Source organism: Lampetra planeri, chromosome 14 (genome assembly GCF_965212315.1).
Source record: "Lampetra planeri chromosome 14, kcLamPlan1.2.h2, whole genome shotgun sequence".
NCBI lineage: Eukaryota > Metazoa > Chordata > Hyperoartia > Petromyzontiformes > Petromyzontidae > Lampetra > Lampetra planeri.
In genome coordinates, this window is record NC_136120.1 from 2,225,660 (window position 1) to 2,245,986 (window position 20,327).

General features: G+C 51.0%; 1 protein-coding gene across 1 annotated transcript in view; it reads right to left on the minus strand.

Annotated features, from left to right (window-relative positions):
• Positions 1-148: 148 nt before the first annotated feature.
• The window catches only part of LOC144722289 (myomesin-1-like), a 65,517-nt gene continuing 45,338 nt past the window's right edge, over positions 149-20,327 (minus strand). The window contains exons 26-35 of the mRNA XM_078600403.1: positions 19,066-19,133; positions 17,768-17,881; positions 16,176-16,263; positions 6,431-6,469; positions 4,909-5,014; positions 4,485-4,648; positions 4,081-4,117; positions 3,507-3,529; positions 2,512-2,567; positions 149-1,303 (exon numbers count right to left, since the gene is read on the minus strand). Of these exons, the coding sequence (XP_078456529.1) occupies positions 1,013-1,303; positions 2,512-2,567; positions 3,507-3,529; positions 4,081-4,117; positions 4,485-4,648; positions 4,909-5,014; positions 6,431-6,469; positions 16,176-16,263; positions 17,768-17,881; positions 19,066-19,133 (986 nt within the window). The 3' untranslated portion in view covers positions 149-1,012. The remainder of the gene's footprint in view (positions 1,304-2,511; positions 2,568-3,506; positions 3,530-4,080; positions 4,118-4,484; positions 4,649-4,908; positions 5,015-6,430; positions 6,470-16,175; positions 16,264-17,767; positions 17,882-19,065; positions 19,134-20,327) is intronic.

Consider the following 20,327-nt stretch of genomic DNA (forward strand, 5'->3'; position numbering starts at 1 on the left):
GTTTGTGTGTGTGTGTGCTTAGTAACAAAAATGCCTGGACAGTATTGGCATTAATGAAACAACGTGGGAGTTAAAACAAAAAACAATTAAACAAGAATTAAGAGGCGATGGGAAAAATACAAATCATACGAAGGAAAGACACAACAAGTTTATGAAATACAACAAATTTAATGAGGACAAGAAAACAGCATGCTACAACGTTCACAACGTCATTTAGCTCAAGAACCACATGCTCATTATGTTTTAAGTGTTGAGGAGGGTTATCACTTCAATTCCAACCAAAACGTAATCATAATTCCAACATGCTGACACATCATATTCTGAGGCAAAAAAAATACTTGAACAATGCCCACATGCCAATCGATGTTGCACAACAGTGGAATAACTGGCGCAATCACACATACATATCTGACATACAGTCGGGCACACTGAAGCAAATACGGGCATGCACACAAACACGTTTGCACGTAGGATGGAAAATTATGGACGGGCAAATACGTTGCACATGGAAACGTGTTATGATGATATCAGTAATTTTGGACTTAAGTGAGTGTGCTAGGTGTAAATATGGAGCAACGTCCAATGGAGGGAAATTTTAAATAAAATAACTGAGAGCAAGAATGAAGATAACTCCCGAAAAATAAATCAAGCAATGAATAAATGGAGCAATGAATTGATGAAATAATGAATTAATATCATTACTGATTTTGCAACAAGGTAAAACAAACATTACCTTTGCCATGCAGTGGTTTTTTTTCTAAATCAACCTAAGCGGAAGTAGAGGACATATTCTTTCTTGATAGCAACGGTTGGTTGGGAAAGCATTTTAGTCAAAACGGAATTATCAGCTCCGATTTATTGGCTATAAAATGGCCAGGTTTTCTTTTTATCAAGAAATAGCACGGCAAAATTTTACTAAATATTAAATTGAACAAAAAGAGCAAGGATCAGCTGAGAAAGATCCAGCTGAGAGAAGTCTTTCCTGAAGGCCTTGAGGGGCCACTTTGAAGAGCTACTTTCTGCTGTGCGAGTACTTGGGTTTTTTCGAAGTCTCCTCAATCTCCTTTCCCTGCTTGCAGACACTTACGGTGAAGTCGACGGTGTCCTGGCCATACTTGTTCTTCACTACCATGCCATACTTCCCCGTGTCGGCCATTGTGATGTTCTGGATGATGAGGTTCGCGAAACGCCCCTCTTCAAAATTGATGACGTAGTGCTCGCTCTTCGAGAGCACTTTGTCGTTTTTCAGCCACGTGGCCTCTGGCACCGGCTCCCCCGCCACGGAACAGGTCAGGTTCAACGTCTGCACCAAACGGCAAGAGGCAGTTTCCAAGATGACAACGCTTGCAGTGGTGGGGGATGGGGAATGGGTGCAGGTGAAGCAGTTTTAATTTTGACTCAAAGCTTTCGTGACTGCAGGAATTCATATTCTTTGGGTCTTTCGGTAAAGTCACGTCGATAGGTTCAAAGAAAATAACAAAAGACTACGACGTTTCGATTGCAACACAAGCGGTCGTCATCAAGAAATGAATGACGACCGCTTGTGTTGCGATCGAAACGTCGTAGTTTTTTGGTTATTTTATTTAAACCTATCTATGTGACTTTACCGAAAGACCCAAAGAATATAAGTTTTAATTTGAGAAGTGGGGCACAGAATGTAGGTATGCGTTTTGGGCTTCTGTCGCACCATAAGTAGCCGACCGTGTTAATCAGAGGTGCAGGGGTAGGACAAAAAAAGCGAAACACAAAAAGATCTAAAGAAATACATTTTCATTCTCGATTTGAAAGTGCATAGCTCCCATGGCTTCCAAAGATTGGAAAGGGACAGTGTTCCAGATGGCAGCAGAAGCGCATCTGAAAGCGCGCGATGTGGCGACCCTGTTTGTTCGATGGCTAGCCAGAAGCTGCTGCTGCTGCTGCTGCTGCAAGGATGACTGGAGTTCACACGATGGCGTATGCTCCTTGGTTTATCCGCGTTAAATCCCTCCAACCCACCCACAGCTGCACAGATATCCTAACGCCTGCGTCATTCCCTCCAAGCCACCTACAGCTTCGCAGATATCCTAACGCCTGTCTAAGACCAAATCCTTGACTTATTTACCCTGCAGTTAATCTTGATGATTTAGCTTTAGCCTCATCCTTTTTCCTTATCCCTTGGCCAAAACCCTGGCTCGAGTGTCAACTTTAACTGCAGCTATAGTCCTAGCCCAAACAAATTCACATTTAGGCATTAGAAGCATGTGTAAGGTTGTGCTTTGTGTGGTTCAGCACCTCACAGTAAATAAATCATATTTTAGTTTGCGGCCTTGTTAAAAAATGGTAGTAGTTTCATAAAGTTTAATAATTCTACGTATTTATTTTTACAGGATATTTGAAATATTCAAACATCTAAACTTTATTTATTTTTTACTAAAGAAAACAATGCAACAAGAACGACAAAAACAGATTTCAGAGGTTCCATTCCAATCTAAAGTTCAAACAGCAGCTGCTTTTGTGAATGTCCATCCTTACCTTTCCTTCCATAATGCTGACAACATCAGGCAACCCTCCTACGATCCTGGCATGGTCTGCAAGAACAGCATCGGGCATGGGTTACAAATACGAGACTTTTGCTTAATTCCATTGTTGAAGATTGCTCATAAGAAACACCCACGCTTCTGAGGCAGATATCACCAGACAATAATCTCTTGCAATTGAAATAACAGCGTAAAGACAAACCTTCACACTTGCAGACGAGCCAACACACACGCATGCAAGTGTATCATGACAACTGATATGTCACTTAAATAATCCGTGCCTCGATAGCAGCAACGTCTGTCTGCAGGACACGCACGCGCACTGACGCGACTTTTCATTTTCGCGGATGCACTTATCCTCTCCGAGAGCCTCAAAGATTATGACATACAGCAGCGAGATATCAGCACAAACACGATCACCGACTCTTGTGTCACACGACATCTCTTGACAGCGGGGATCACATCATGTCACAATATAGCGCTAAAGCCAGGCTCAGCTGCCTATATTGTCAACGTGCTCAAAGAATGGTACGAATGCCTTTTGCCGTGAGTGGCTTGGATGAGGGTAAAAGACTGCCAGGCTGCAAATCATTCTGAGAGAACAATGCGCGCAATGTTGTGACACAAAGACCCCCCCGTGTAGCCCTAACAGACTGTTGGGGAAAGTGCTGTTTGCGAGCACCTATGAAGGCCGGCACATGAGGGGTGGGTAGCCAGCACCACGCCCGGCCGCCTTTGTCTCCCCAATAGCGATGTTTACACACCGCTACACCAGCTACTCATCGGAGGTTGAGTCGAGCTAGGGGAGGCCCCCGGAACGGTTCAGATGATCGTCACCGATGTTGGCCGTGAGCGGGAATCAAACTCGGGTGGATGGGTTCGTAGCGCAGTGTAGCGCTAACCGCTGCACCACCGCTCCCCACACACACACACAGGCACTGTTGGTTAAGGGCATTCGTAAACACTGCACCCTCGCCTCACTGTACTCACTTTTATCTGCATTGGCAGCAAGCCTGTCCAAAAATGAAGAACATTCGCAGTCAAATGTTAAATAAAGACACAAACTGGCAAACGCGACATAAATAATACGTGCACAGCCTGATGTGTCGACCCACTGCTGGACAACATCCTGACCCACGCCTGGCGGGCCGCGATGTGTATTCGACCATACTTCACGTTTGCCAGTGTGGGTTGTGGTGTACAGAACAAGGCGGGTAGGTGGGGGTGGGTAGGTGGGGGGGGGGGAGTTAAGAAAAACGATCAACTTTTGCTGCCCTGCACCTCAACTGCGCACAACGCCTGTTACACCGCGTGTGGTGTTCACCCATCTGAGTGCTCTCCAGGGTCAACCCTGCTTAGCTACCCAGATCTGACGGGATAGGGCGCATCCCAGGCGATCTGGCCATCGGGAGAAACCCAAGAGCGCCACGCTTCACGCTGCTCCCCCTCGTAGAGTCAGAATGCACGCGCAGCGACGGTGCTCACGGAAGGGCGAGTGAGAATTGCGGCCGCTGTTTGTGGGTTTGACCCCCAGCGTGAGAGTGTTTGTAGCACGCCGACTCACTCGAGCTTCTGGTACTCTTCCAGCAAGCTAGCGAAGGCTGCGAACGAAAGGAAATGAAATTCACGCAATTTAGAGCGGACAAACCAAAAAAGAGAAGGCGGTTAAAGAAAATGCATTCAGGCGTTCTTATTTCAAAACAATCCTGCAAGCTATAACTTTAAAAAGAGTGGGCGCTCCCTTACGCTGTACATAGGAGTCTATCTGAAGATATACACAGCCAGACAGCCACACAGGCAAAAACAAGACACTGGTGATCCCGTAAAGCGCAAAGGGGGCGAACAGAACGATAACATACACATCTAGGAAGCGCGCAGAGACGACAAGAGAACTCGTCGAGACCAACATTCTATTTCTCATGTTGCAGACGGCTACCCCGCCAGCGTCCCGGACGCGTGGCAAGTTACCTTTCCCGGAGAGGTCAATGGAGAGTTTGACCGTCTCGGTGCTGCCTGTAGCCTCCAGCCGGTACGTGCCCTTGTCCTTGTCGACGGGAGCTTTAATCTTCAGCCACAGCTCCGTGTCCGAGCTGCCGAACTCCAGCCGCTCCGACTTGGTGAGTTTGCTCTCCCTGCTCCGCCGTCACGCCAGTGGGGACCAGTCACCCGCTGTGCATTAGGTTGGACTGCGCAAGAGCCACTTGTGCACTAGTCGTGGCGCGCAATTAATGTTCGCATGAAGCAAAGGGTGTGGGATCCGTGGGTGTTCGCGAAATCGGTCGACAAGTCAAGCGCGCACTATCTTACGAGGCAGATTCGTTAGAAACGTTGTAAAATCTGGACTGCAATGTGCGAAATGCGGGTTTTTGTGACGCTGTCAACGATCACTTACGCGTGGAACCAGGCGCTCTTCACCTCGGGAAGGCAGTGCTTGATGGTGGAATGAATGCGGACTCCCTCCTCTGTGGCCTGAGCTTTCAGTGCTGCGGCCGACTTGACTGCGAGGGATGCAGAGGGCAGTGGGAACAACGATGGCAAGGGCGGCATGGGTGGGCAGAGCACGGCAAGGCACAGTGCGCACATATCTACACGCGTTGCCAATCACTGTCCCTACATCCCAGAAGAATGTTCAGTTTGTAATAAATGAGTTAGGGGTGGCGGAATCAATCCCAGGTCTGATTTTTTTTTATATTCCATAAAATGTGTTTAATTCCACATCCTCCCTCGCATCGTACATTGCGACATCCTGACGTTCTGGACGGCATTACCAGGGGCATCAACGATATCAGACGCACCACACTCATCAGAGTAGGCGGGGTGGGTGGCCAGGTCATTGCCGTTCTGGGCTCAGGTATTTAAGACTGTTCTAAGGTTTATGAATGGACCTCATGAGCTTATAGCTCTGATTCTCCAGCGCTGAGATTGGGCTCAATATATATTACTAGCATTTTGCCCGTCCAAGGACGGGTGTATTGCAGTAAATCTGAAACTTGCAAGCATCAATGCGTGTGCAATTTGTAAGGGCGCGGTGTTAATTTGGAGGACGTCACCTTATAATGATTATTAATTAGAGGGGCTGTTCGATGTGGAGTGACGTCACGAGCGTTAAGGACAGACATTCCTGGGTGATTATATCAGGTATGTTATACAGCATGGGGGTATCTCAGTAGTTCTGTGATATCTGCTTCTGTGGGACAGTCCCTAACACTTACGAGTGTTGGCACTGATCTGCAGTGAAAAAGCAATTGCAGGGCTCTGCAGTAGAAACGTCACCTCAATACGAGATGCCGATTTGAGTACAACAGGATGTAAACTGGTAAAACGACAAGTTAAATTGCGAGAGAGACAACATTATTCATGCCATAGGTGCATTCTAGTTATTTATGGGAATCGGCACACACGTATGCAGTCAGAATCAGAGTTTGTATTTATCCTGGAGGAACGCGATGAGCTATAAAGTTATTTTTCACAGATGTCCAGTAGGGGAGGGTAGGAACGTTACAACAGCACACAGTACAAAAACGTGATAGTAGTGTAAAGTACAAGAAATGTAAACAAATCAGCCACACACATACAAATACAACTTAACCATCCCCATCCTACCAGGCAAATCCCACTGAGGTATTAACTTATTTTTCAGAAGCAACCTGGCCACAAATGATAGCTCAACAAAGTGGCCCGTCATTTGGACATTTATAGCACCAAAATAATCGAAATTATCTCAATGCCCGTTTCTAAATGTGGCGCGACAAAACCAGAGGACCCGGAGGAAAAAAAATCCACGCCGTGGAGCCAATGTACCGGAGCAGTGCAGAATGGATGACTCGTCGATTGCGGGTGTTTAGTGATTCATCCAAAACAAAAAAGTGAGATGGGTAGCTAGAAACGGCAAGGGAGAGCCCACATCAACTCACCAATCATTTTGCAGACTTCCTTAATGACTTCATCAAAAGCTGCCAAAACAAGACCACACCAACAGACACATCTTGCTGACAATCTCGTCATCATCTGTAAATAATATCTATGACTTTCAATATCAATGACTCACAGTTTCGTGAGGTGGTTGAATTATGAACAATCATCACCTCTTATACAGATGTAGTGGTGGTATTGACGTGCGCCGACTGTGACAGTGATGGATCACGGGGCGGCGCGGGGTGCGGGGTTGGGCACGCGTTGTGGGCGTGGTGTGGACGCGCGCGCCGGGAGTGACAGATGACGAGGCGGCGCGGAGTGAGTGGTGAGGCACGATGAGATGTGGGAAAAGAGGATCGTAGCCAGCGCCCGGCGATTGGTCGAATAAGTGGGTGCTCGCAGCGACGTCCGCAGGTGGGGTATAAAGGGGGACGCGCGAGAGCACTCGGGGAGAGTTACCCAGTTGAAGACCCGAAGACGGAGCTGAAGACCTAGTGAAGCCGAGTAGCTCAGTGGCGTTAGTCGCCGAGTAGCTAAGTGGATGTTGGTCATCCGAGTAGCTCAGTGGCGTTAGTCGCCGAGTAGCTAAGTGGATGTTGGTCATCCGAGTAGCTCAGTGGGCGTTAGTCGCCAAGTAGCTAAGTGGGTGTTTGTCACCCGAGTACTAAGTGGATGTTGGTCATCCGAGTAGCTCAGTGGCGTTAGTCGCCAAGTAGCTAAGAGGATGTTGGTCATCCGAGTAGCTCAGTGGGCGTTAGTCGCCAAGTAGCTAAGTGGGTGTTTGTCACCCGTGTACTAAGTGGATGTTGGTCATCCGAGTAACTCAGTGGGCGTTAGTCGCCAAGTAGCTAAGTGGGTGTTTGTCACCCGAGTACTAAGTGGATGTTGGTCATCCGAGTAGCTCAGTGGGCGTTAGTCGCCAAGTAGCTAAGTGGGTGTTTGTCACCCGAGATACAAAGTAGGTGTTAGTCACCTGTAACCAAGTTTGATCAAATAAAGAGTGTGTTACCCGTGAAGTCGTCTCCCGTGGAGTTACTACATTACAACTGGCGTCAGAAGTAAACCTGTCTTCAAGAAGTATGGACACAAGGAAGACTACCCGTACCCACGAGCGAGGTCGGGATGACGACGGCGTACCGGGGACACCGACCTCGGGAGTAGAGGACGAGGAGTTGCCGCCGATGCAGCACTTCGCGGTGATGGCCGACGCTCCGCTTGCCTCCGACACCGGCCTCCAGGACGCGCACGCCCGCTTGGCGGAGTTGCTACTCGCCGCCGCCGCTGTCTTGGCCGACATCTCCGTTCCGGCGAGCGGAAAAACGGCTGCGGGGGTCGTGGAGGAAGCGACGGTGGAGGATTCCCGCCAAAGGGCGCTTCGCGCTAAAAGCCTGGAAGTTGCCGCCGTTTTTGGGGGGCCGCCACCGATTGGCGGGAAAGACGGACGCCACGTGGCCGGACACCTCCGCGCAGCGCAGCCCACGTCATCGGCGCGCGCCGGAGCCCTCCATTTTGCGCCTGACAACCGAGCCGACATTTTACACAACTCCAGCGGAGCGCGGGAAAATCTCTCCGACGTCGACGACGATCGGGTCCTCCAGCAAAGATTGCCCGCGCTGTCGGCGTTCAAGGCGGATGGGGGCGACTGGGGAGCCTTCCAACGAAGGTTCCTCGCTCATCAGGAGATGTCGGGGTGGTCCGACACCACTGCCCTGCGTGCGTTGCCAGCGATGCTTGACGACGACGCGCTTGCAGCCTTCACATCTGCTGCAAGGTCGTCCCGCTCTACGCTCCAGGCCGCACTACACCTGATGGCGAAGGTATTCGGGCCGCCCTCCACGTGCCGCCACCAGTTCTACGATCGGCGGAAGGTGGCTGGGGAAACGACGCTAGCCTACCGCACGGCACTGCTCGCCTTGGCGGACGCGGCTTTTCCCCGCATGGATAAGGAGGGGAAGGACGCCATGGTGACGGAGCAGCTGCTGGTGTTGGCCCACGAGTTGGGGGTCCCCATCAACGTGGCAGACGAAATGGAGATCTGCTCCCTGGCGATCGCCACGAGCATTCACGCGTACGAGGTCCTCAAACGCAAGCCGGGGGTCGTCTGCAAATGGCCGGGGAATGGGGCACTGGCCGCCACGATCGCCGAACCTCAGCCAGCTGCGGTGCAGGAGCGGGGCTTCGCTGCATCGTGTCCGGGGGAGTGGAGAACGGGAGGTCGTTCGCCCACACGTTCGCCCCGCAAGCTGGAGCAACCGAAACCTACGACGTCCGTCGTCTGCTACAACTGCGGCCTTCGGGGTCACGTCGCAGCCGGGTGCCGGGCCCCGCGTCCGCGCGCCGCAGGACCACGTCGGGACGACGACCAGGGCCACAAGTCATCCCAACAAAACCCGGCAAGTCGCGGCACCTCACACGTTCGGTCCACAAACACGGCACATTCGGGTCGCCGCTTCGCGGTGGGGGGTTCGCGGCTGGGTGCCGGGGGTTCAATTCGGCGAGGGGGGTCCGTACGCGGCCCGCAAGCAGTCGAGTGGTCCGAATTGGCCCACAGGATCGTGGCTGCGTCAGCCGGGTCGTCCGTGGTAACGGGGTTCATTGACGGGTTTGAGTTTCGGGTGCTTGTTGACACGGGTGCGTCGGCCACCATCATCTCGGACCTTATTTATAACATTCTTCCCGTCCAAAGTAGACCCCTTCTGCCGGTAGACGTGCCATTTTATGCGGCGAATGGGGGATCCCTGGGGATCATCGGCCAGATTCGGGCGACTATTTGCATTGGGGACATTAAATTAGCGGGCCCTATTTTTGTATCATCATCGCTGGCCGTTCCCTGTTTGCTAGGTACGGACTTTTTGTCAAAAATGCCCATCAAAATTCTTATTGATCAGGCCTGCATAGAGCTTCCGTCAGGTCGGCGGGTTGCCTTCTTGTCGAGCCCTATCAAAGTGCGCACGGTTTGTGCGACGGTGCAGGCGCTGGCGACTCACACTGTACGGGTACCCCCGGGATCGCAAATGTTAGTACCCCTTCGGTTCAGGAAGCCACTCGAGGTGGGTGCGGAGGCACAGGGGGTGCTGTTGGGGCCGTCAAACAGAGCCAGTAAGGGCCTCGACTTAGCGGTTGCTCAAACCGTGGTGAGAGGGGACAGTGAGCCGTTCGTAATGGTCCTGAATACGGGGTCGCGGCCGGCCGTAATTGCGCAGGGAACGGTGCTGGCTCACGCCGCGCCGCTGCCCGTTGAGGAACGGCTCGTGGCTCAAGCAGATTTTACTGTCGAGTCGCATCCTCAAAGTGATGAGGGGACTGAGTGGTTGGACTCGCTGTGTGCGGGTTCTGCTAACTTGTCCGGGGTGCAATTGGGAGCATTGAGGGGTTTGCTCATCGAGTTTGCTGACGTGTTCAGCAAACATAAGTACGATATCGGCTGCACTGACCTGTTGCGCCACCACATAGCTACAGGGGACGCGGCCCCTATTCGTCAGAATCCCTTCCGGCTCAGCCCGGCCGAGAAGGAACATGTGCAATCGGCGGTTAATGATATGTTGGCGGCCGATATCATTTCGCCCTCTTCTAGTCCGTGGGGTGCTCCTATTGTCCTAGTAAAGAAACAGGACGGGTCCTTGCGGTTTTGTGTCGATTTCCGCCGCTTAAACAAAATCTCGATGGCGGATGCGTATCCGCTCCCCAGGATGGATGAGTCGCTGGATGCCTTGGCGGGAGCGCAGTTTTTTTCCACACTCGATCTGCTTTCTGGATTTTGGCAATTGCCACTCGATAACGAGTCTAAACCTAAAACTGCTTTCCGGACACCTGGGGGCCTTTTTGAATTCAACCGTTTGCCCATGGGCTTACATTCCGCTCCCGCCACGTTCCAGAGACTCATGGAATTGGTTTTGTCGGGCCTCCAATGGGATACCTGTTTGATTTATCTTGACGATATTATCGTCTTTAGTCGGACTTTCGAGGAGCACCTCCAGCGACTGAGAGCGGTGTTCCTCAGGATGCGTTCTGCTAAGCTAAAATTTAAACCGGCTAAATGTTTTCTGCTTCGGGAATCGGTCAGGTATTTGGGCCATATCGTGAGTCGTTCAGGGATCTCGACGGACCCTGCTAAGACGCATTGCGTCAGCTCATGGCCAACGCCAACCTCGGTCACGGAGGTTCGTAGTTTCATTGGTTTTGCCTCCTATTACCGTCGTTTTGTCAAGCAATTTGCCACCATAGCCAAGCCCCTGCACGCTTTGACGGCTAAGGGTGTGAGGTTTCACTGGGGGGCAGAGGAGGAGGATGCGTTCTGCTCCCTCCGTGACGCTTTGGTGCAGGCTCCCCCCTTGTGTTACCCCGATTTCACACAACCGTTTTTGCTTGACACGGACGCCAGCAATACGGGTATCGGGGGGGTGCTCTCACAGTTGGTCGGGGGGGTTGAACGGGTGGTCGCCTACGGTAGTAGGGTTCTTTCCCCCGCAGAACAACGCTATTGCGTAACTCGTCGTGAATTGTTAGCCATTGTGTTTTTTACACAGCAATTCAGGCCGTATCTTTACGGCCGTCATTTTACGGTCCGGACGGACCATGCGGCTCTACAATACGCTATGCGCGTGGCGCAGCCATCGGGCCAATTGTCCCGATGGTTGGAGGTCCTTCAAGACTACCAATTCACGACGATTTACCGAAAAGGGTTGCGGCACTCAAACGCGGACGCCTTGTCGCGGTTGCCGCCGTGCACGGACTGCACATGTTTGTTGGGATCAGCGCGGTGCAAACCCCCGGTCGCCGGCACCCCGGGAGTTGCGCTCGCCGCCACTGACACCCCGGGAGAGGACGCCCCCACGGGGAGGGATTCGCTGTTGTCGTTGCCCCTCATTGAGTGGGGCCGCCTCCAGATGTCCGACAGCTCCCTACTTACGCTGCGTCGGAAAGTTGGCGCTCCCGAACAAGGGGAGGCGCGGGTCGGTTCCTGGGTGTGCAGACAGGGCCTGTTGATGAGGTGGGACAACATGTCCCGGCGTCACGTGCTCATGGTGCCTGTTGCTATGCGGGGTAGGGTTGTTCTGGCAGCTCATGAACGGCTCATGCATCTGGGTTTTCACAAAACGCTCGCCCTAATCCAGCGAGACTATTATTGGCCGGGGATGGGTAACGACGTGGCGAATATTCTTAAGGGATGCGTAGGGTGCGCCAAAAGGAAACCGCCACCATTGGCAGCTAATCCACCGCTGCAATCCATTCAGGTTTCGCGTATAAACGAATTGGTAGCGTTGGACATCTTGGGGCCCTTTCCGGTTACACCAAGGGGAAATAGGTTCCTGCTGGTTGGCGTGGAATACTTCACCCGATGGCCTATGGCATGGCCGCTCGCCAACCAGTCGGCTGCGGCGGTGGCGGACGCCTTTGTCCAGGGTTATGTGTTGGACAAGGGCGCCCCCGAACGCTTGCTGACGGATCAAGGGAAGAATTTTTCGAGCGTTTTGTTGCGCGAGGTGTGCGACCTGTTGGGTACAAAGAAAGTGCGTACTTCCCCCTACCACCCGCAGACTGACGGGATGGTTGAGCGTCTGAACAGAACGATTACGTCTATGTTGTGCCAACAGGTCTGCGACGATCAGGTTGATTGGGACTTACAGGTGTCGGGGGTACTCGCGGCCTATCGAATGGCCCCTCATGCGGCGACAGGGTTTTCCCCATTTTTTCTCATGTATGGGCGGGAGGCCGATCCGGCCATGGACGTCCAACTGGGGATTTCCCAGCCACGTGCAAAATCTAAATTGGCAGACCACATCAAATTTAATATCGCCAAATTGACTGAAGCGCGGGAGGGGGCAAGGTTGAATTCGCGGTCGCGGCAAATTGCAAACGAGAAATTGCATGAGCGGAGGGTGCATACGCATGATTGGAAACCAGGCGATAAGGCCTGGCTGCATTGTCCACATGCACCGTTGGCTACGTCCCCCAAGTTGTTGAGACCTTGGAGGGGACCGGTGGAAATTGTGCGGGTTGCACGGCCCCAGAGTATACAGATTAAATGGGGGAAACGCCGTTGGTATGTGCACCCCTCCCGACTGAAGCCCTATGCGGCACCGTGTGACCCCGTTCTGTGCCGTGACGACCGGGCGTGTGATGTGACCGTCGACTCGGGGAGGGAGGTGTCGCAGGCTGATCCTCACGTGTCTCCACCTGACCCACCCCCAGGTGCCTCGGGCTTGACGGCTGCTGACCGTCGAGAGCCTGAACCCCGGGGCACGCACGAGTCCTCGATGCCTGGCCGATGTCTTCCTGAACCGCCGGCACCACCGGACGTTCAACCGCGTCTGGTGCCGTACGACGGACCGGCAAGGCGGACTCGGGCTAGGTCTCAACAATTTTCATGAGGACGGTTTTTTTGTGCTCTACACCGAGCTCGCCCGGTGTTCCCCTCTGCCGGGGTAATGTCCCGTTGTAGGGACGCTCGGAAGAAAAGGGGACACTGCACGAGTCGAAAGAAAAAAAAAAAATTTCCATTTATTTTTTTTGTATACACATTGCTATTGTCACTCGCCGGTTTGTATATATTGTTCTATTGTCGCGGTGGCATTGGTTGAGGGTTGCGGATGGTGGTGTTCGCGTCGTGTTGTGTTGTTAGCTTAGTTGTTGTTCTTGTTGTTGTGTTGTGTTACGGGGCACACAGGGAGGGTTTGTATATTTTTGTAGCAGCCGGGGCGGCTGCGAGCTATGTGGTAGGGGGTGATGTAGTGGTGGTATTGACGTGCGCCGACTGTGACAGTGATGGATCACGGGGCGGCGCGGGGTGCGGGGTTGGGCACGCGTTGTGGGCGTGGTGTGGACGCGCGCGCCGGGAGTGACAGATGACGAGGCGGCGCGGAGTGAGTGGTGAGGCACGATGAGATGTGGGAAAAGAGGATCGTAGCCAGCGCCCGGCGATTGGTCGAATAAGTGGGTGCTCGCAGCGACGTCCGCAGGTGGGGTATAAAGGGGGACGCGCGAGAGCACTCGGGGAGAGTTACCCAGTTGAAGACCCGAAGACGGAGCTGAAGACCTAGTGAAGCCGAGTAGCTCAGTGGCGTTAGTCGCCGAGTAGCTAAGTGGATGTTGGTCATCCGAGTAGCTCAGTGGCGTTAGTCGCCGAGTAGCTAAGTGGATGTTGGTCATCCGAGTAGCTCAGTGGGCGTTAGTCGCCAAGTAGCTAAGTGGGTGTTTGTCACCCGAGTACTAAGTGGATGTTGGTCATCCGAGTAGCTCAGTGGCGTTAGTCGCCAAGTAGCTAAGAGGATGTTGGTCATCCGAGTAGCTAAGTGGATGTTGGTCATCCGAGTAGCTCAGTGGCGTTAGTCGCCGAGTAGCTAAGTGGATGTTGGTCATCCGAGTAGCTCAGTGGGCGTTAGTCGCCAAGTAGCTAAGTGGGTGTTTGTCACCCGAGTACTAAGTGGATGTTGGTCATCCGAGTAGCTCAGTGGCGTTAGTCGCCAAGTAGCTAAGAGGATGTTGGTCATCCGAGTAGCTCAGTGGGCGTTAGTCGCCAAGTAGCTAAGTGGGTGTTTGTCACCCGTGTACTAAGTGGATGTTGGTCATCCGAGTAACTCAGTGGGCGTTAGTCGCCAAGTAGCTAAGTGGGTGTTTGTCACCCGAGTACTAAGTGGATGTTGGTCATCCGAGTAGCTCAGTGGGCGTTAGTCGCCAAGTAGCTAAGTGGGTGTTTGTCACCCGAGATACAAAGTAGGTGTTAGTCACCTGTAACCAAGTTTGATAAAATAAAGAGTGTGTTACCCGTGAAGTCGTCTCCCGTGGAGTTACTACATTACACATATATAACATTTTAACATATTCTCTGCAGTATACATCGGTGTCTAAACATAGATTACATTATTAATTGCACACGTGGGTTACAAATCAGAGTGTTGTTGACAAACGCGGTGTCGCACCGTGGCAACGTGGATGATTGTAGGGTGGTATCGCTCCATGATTGTACCCAGAGCTGGGCAGTATTTTAAATACATTTTACTGTTTTATATTTTCTTCATCACTATCAATAATGCATTAATACGCATAGCATTGACAGTGCATTGCAAGTAGGTCAAAAGGTTACAAAGTAAAGGTGGTGAAAATTGTCCAAAGTAACATTTTACGTCTTATATCCCATGTACATTTGCAAGGGCATTTTGTAATTAAAATAGTTTTTTTATTGCAGTATTTTGTAGTTCTGTATTTTCCAAATACAATTCAAAACGCAGCACATTTCTTCACGTGGCAGCTACTCCAATTATCAAGGAATTCAGCGTGTGCAGGATAAACACAGACAGGTGACACGTGTATATGGGTGTCTCTGTGCCTACATGTGTCTTTGTCTTATCTTATCTAAATGAGATTCATATAGCGCCTTTACAAAGGCAGCAATTATACAATAGCACATAGCGCGACAATAATTTTAAATAAACAATTGGGTTATTGTACGTGGTGTAATGTTGAAGCAGCTAGAGCAAGATGGATCGATAAAGAGGGATTGGGATAGGCCTGGTCGTAGTTGGGGGGCGACAGAAAGCTGGGGGGGGGGCGGGGGGAGGGGTGCTGAAAGGTGATCAACCAACACTGCATTGGGAAGACAAAGGGGGCAGCGGGGGGCAGCGGGGAGCAGCGGGGGGCAGTGGGGGGGGGGGGGGGCTGGAGCCAGGAGAGAGAAGGGTGCCACGGCTACGGAGTCCCCCACATCACCGCCGCCGACGTCTGCGACATCCGTGCAGCGCAGCAGCGGACTGTTTGTGTGTCTGTATTTGCATCTCTTGGTACCTTTAATCTCAAACGCGCGTGTGGATATTTCGGATATACAGGGTGCTTCAAATGTGTTTTTTTTGTAACACTTCTGAGAATGTGCGACAACACCACGAGAAATGTTGTGCCTCCGGGCTCTGGAGACCACCTGGAGGAGATTCCAGGCACGCGTTGACGACGATGGCGACCAAGTGGGAGAGACTATTTGACTTTGTGTAGCTAATAACATGACATTTGTTATCATGTAACAGTGTATTGTTCGTTCTTTTCGCCATTAAAAACGATAGTCCCATATAAGCGTTAACATTTTTTTGAAGCACCCTGGACGGTATTTCCAGAAACTTATAAATGTATTTTTAAACTTATATTTTACAATTTGTTGGTGGAGTGGTGGCACAGCGGTTCGTGCACCAGCGAGTTTGGACCTGGCAAGACCAGACTTCAATTCCCGGCCACGGCGAACATAGGCCGCAAGTGATGTCCCAAACAGCCCTGGGCCTCCTCCCTTCATCAACCCGCACTGACCAGCACGGCGAAGTATGGTCAAACAAACCTCGCGACTGGCATGGGAGGGCCTTTATCCACCCGAGGATTGAAACAAAGGGCTGTAAATTATGACAATCGTTGTACGTTATGTTTTGCTACCAATGAACGGTTCCTGTGACTTGTCAGCCGTACGAGGCACCGCACTACAATAACCGCGTTAGTGCACGACGTTCAAATGAATTATTCTGCCATTTATTTTCGTATTTATGCACGAAACAATATACATAACTCAGCCTATATTGGGTCTCAAAACGGTGTTTTAGGGGTGTTTTGGGGAACGTTCGACCGATTAAATGTCATCATTTTCAATTTTGCATCGTATTTAGGCGTTCCAAATACACGTCACAACGGATGCCCTTTGCCTTGCTCTGGTGGCCAATGAGGGCGGGATGGTGGCGTGCGCCGAGCGAGCGAGCCGCGGGGAGCTTCACTCACTCTTGCCGGTGAACTGCAGGACGCTCGAGTCGGCCCCTCGCTCGTCCTTCAGCTGGAGCTTGTACACCCCCGCGTCACGCTTGGTGATCTGCAAACGGGCCACCAAGCGTCACTCGTCATCGTTCCACCCTCACCCCCGGCGGGCGCGTCGTCGCTCTTTCTCCATTAATCACGTTCGCGAACTTCACACGCGCGTGCGGTGTGTGTGTGTGTGGTATGTGTGTGGTGTGTGTGTGTGCGGTGTGTGTGTGTGGTGTGTGTGTGTGCGGTGTGTGTGTGTGCGGTGTGTGTGGTGTGTGTGTGGTGTGTGTGCGGTGTGTGTGTGTGTGCGGTGTGTGTGTGTGGTGTGTGTGTGTGTGTGCGGTGTGTGTGTGGTGTGTGTGTGTGTGTGTGGTGTGTGTGTGTGTGTGCGGTGTGTGTGTGTGTGTGTGCGGTGTGTGTGTGTGGTGTGTATGTGTGTGTGTTGTGTGTGTGGTGTGTGTTGTGTGTGTGTGATGTGTGTATGTGGTGTGTGTGTGCGGTGTGTGTGTGTGGTGTGAGTGTGTGTGCGGTGTGTGTGTATTGTGTGTGTGTGTGGTGTGTGTGTGTGTGTATTGTGTGTGTGTGATGTGTGGGGTGTGTGTGCGGTGTGTGTGTGTGGTGTGTGTGCGGTGTGTGTCTGTGTGGTGTGTGTGTGCGGTGTGTGTGTGGTGTGTGTGTGTGGTGTGTGTGTGTGGTGTGTGTGTGTGGTGTGTGTGTGTGCGGTGTGTGTCTGTGTGGTGTGTGTGTGTGTGCGGTGTGTGTGTGTGGTGTGTGCGGTGTCTGTGTGGTGTGTGTGTGTGTGCGGTGTGTGTGTGCGGTGTGTGTGCGGTGTGTGTGTGTTTGCGGCGAGTGCGTGTGCGGCGTGTGTGTGTGTGGTGTGTGTGCGGTGTGTGTGTGTGTGGCGTGTGTGTGTGTGTGTGCGTGCGGTGTGTGTGCGTGCGGTGTGTGTGCGTGCGGTGTGTGTGCGTGCGGTGTGTGTGTGTGCGTGTGAAATTATCTGCAATCAATGGTGGTCCCCCCGTCGAGTGACGGCGATGTTTGCTTTTCCTTCGACCGCACGGCTCGCTGCCGAACTTTTTTTCTTCCCATTCTCCCGCGTGCTTTATCACCTTTCGTTTAATTAAGCGGGGCCATGGGAGGACGAAAAAAAACCCTGCTCGTTGGAACTTAGTTCGCACTCCTGCCCCAGCAGACGAGGGCTTTCCGTCGAAGCCACCCCCAGGTGACCTCAGTTCACCGGAATGTGACTCCATCTCCTCTGTTTCCACTATCACCTGGAACTGCCTTCCCGCAGCTGTCCATGCCGTCGACTCCATTAAGCAAAACAAAGTTACGTTTCATACTTTACCCAGGATACCCACGTTTCCACTTGCTTCGTGCAGCATCTTGAGATGAATGTTTTTTTTTTCTTCATTAAATCCAAATACTATTTTATATTGATCACGTGCTCTCAGCAGAGTCCACCAATCAGTGGCCTGGCCTACAGGATGCGCACCACCACGCCTGGCCACTGCCGTACGCAACCGACTTTTCAAAAGTCCTCAGGCTTCGTGTCCGCTGCTCGCACAAACCTTGGCGATGTGCAGAGAGATGATTCCATCCTTAAAGTCGTGCTTCTCATCCACCATGATCTGCTTGCCGTCCTTGAACCACACGGCACTGGTCTGCTTCTTGATGTTCGACACCTGTGTGAAGGACAACCGCGACGTCATTGTCTCCCTCGGAACGGACCGAGCCACACGGATGTCCCCGTGCCAAAGATCGCGCGTGCACAAGCGACTTGCTGCTCGCGAGTGTGGTCGAGCATTTTGTCGATTACGGTATTTTGTTTCACAATGACGCACGGTCGTGTTTGTCAATCCGCTGCTGGATGAAGGCTTCTTCCCACCCCACGCCGTGCCTGTCGCGTGAGTTCGTTTGACCGTACTCAACCACGCTGGGCAGTGCGGGTTGGTGGTGGGAGGGTGGGGAGGCCCAGGACCGGTTCAGATATCACTCGCCATCTATGTTAGCCTCGACTAAGAATCGAACTCAGGTTGCCAGGTTCATAGCGCAGTGCGCTAACCTTGCCTCTACCACTCCACCCACTTAATGTGTTGATTGGATTAAAGGAGGTCTGGTTACAAACCATGTGCCCAATCATTTAGCGCCTGCATATTTCTGTGACCTGTCAGATATACAGAGGCTGTCAACAACTCTCAAATTATACGATGCCTGAAGTTTGTGGATCCAAGGCACGGAGATGTTTGCCAGCATTGCACCAAGACTTTGGATCGCACTGCCTGTGAACATCAACGAGTCTACGAGTGTTGACATCTGTAATACAAATCCCAAGACTCGTTTTTTCACACGAGTTTTCTTTCAAGAAACAGTCTTATTTTACTGCAGGAGGCTTTTGTTTTTTTTGTGTCGTCGCTTAATGTTGTCTATTTTTTGTTTGCATCATTGTTTGTGTTATTTATCGTCATTCGATAATGCACACCTAGATTTTGGCTAAAATATTGGGAGTGAATTACAAGAAAACATTTTCGTCATTATTATTGTCTAATGTATTTTTATTTAGGCTTGCACCGCATGCTGTTTGGCACGATGTCCGACGTTTCACTCCACGTGCTGTGAGCATCTTTAGGAATTAGATCTCCCAGCACTTGGAGCGAAATATGGGACCTCATAACCAACAGAATCAGAATATTTATTAATACTGGAGGAATCTGACGGGCTATAAAGCAATTTTTTTATTTTTAAAAAATAAGACACGGTAGAACCCGAACGCATATTGGACAGTTATACAGCACAACTGCAACAACAACAAAACCGACGCAGTGGTAGGATTTGTCTTGACTCTCTGGTGGGGAGCGCAACATTGCACCTTGCAGATGAGACGCACGTTACAGTCCTCCATGACCTCCCAGTGAGCCTGCTCCACCACGTACGGCCCTGGATGAGAATCAGAATATGGATTTATACTGGAGGAATCCGATGAAACAATCACGCTCTTTTTCACAGATGGTCCAGCAGATACACGGACGGGCAAGGGAGCTGAATTATTTGTAATAATAATAATGATGCCCTTTATTTACCCAGGGAAGCCTCACTGAGGCTCAACACTCTTTTGCAGATGAATCCTGCATTTTGGCCAATTTGACCAATTCTGTAAACGGATGTCTGGCTCAACGTGGAAAAAAACCGGGGAGGGAAAAAAACAATAAAAAACGATGGGATAACACTCAAAGCTCTGCAAAGATAGATTCAAAAATCCATTGCCAAACTACAATCTCGTGGCCACCTCGAAGCCCAAGCCTACAGCACTTGCTATTCCCAGGCAGTCTCCCATCCATGTGCTGTATTAACCAGGCTCAACGCTGTTTAGCTTTGGAGATCCGATAAGATCGCGCACATTCAGGGTTATTTTGTCATCGATCTTTTCTTTGGCCAGTTGCATAAAACGACGTAAGCTATTTTTCGTGTGTTCTTTTACCTTAACCTTATAACGTTGTGCTTAAAATAAACCCAACTGAAACATTCTACTTAAATGGTCTTATGCAAAAAAGCCACTACTCTCTCACGACACAAAGACAATGTTGTTGGTTGTGGATCAACTTAACAATAAATGTGATGACTGCAACATCACAAGCATTGCTAAAATTGAAACGTCTTCAATACCACCCGATGACTCAATGAAGCTAGGTGTGACGGCAATTTGAGAAAAAAACATATTTTTGTTTAAACAGTTTTAATAACAAAAAAACTTAACACATTCACCAATAGCGCTGCCTTTAAGGCAGTGTTACTGACAAATGTGTTGAGTTTTAGTTTGTTGTTATTTGTGCTTGGGCGCCACTGCCAACGCAGCAGCAGCATCACCAAGCAATGCCTTTAAATTGTTCGAATTGTTCACAAATGGTACCGTTCTGATGTCCTTATTCCCAATAACATTTACCAAGTATTTCTCAAACTCCAGTTCTTTGCTGACCTTTGTGATTACCAGTGACGGGTGCATGCAGTGTGCAGTGACTTTCATTTGCATACGAACGGAGAATATTGGTGAAGTATGGGAAAGCCGCACCGTGGAGGTTCATGAGGCCTGTGGTTTCAGCATCACTGCTTATATATGACATGCAGTAGTTGCCA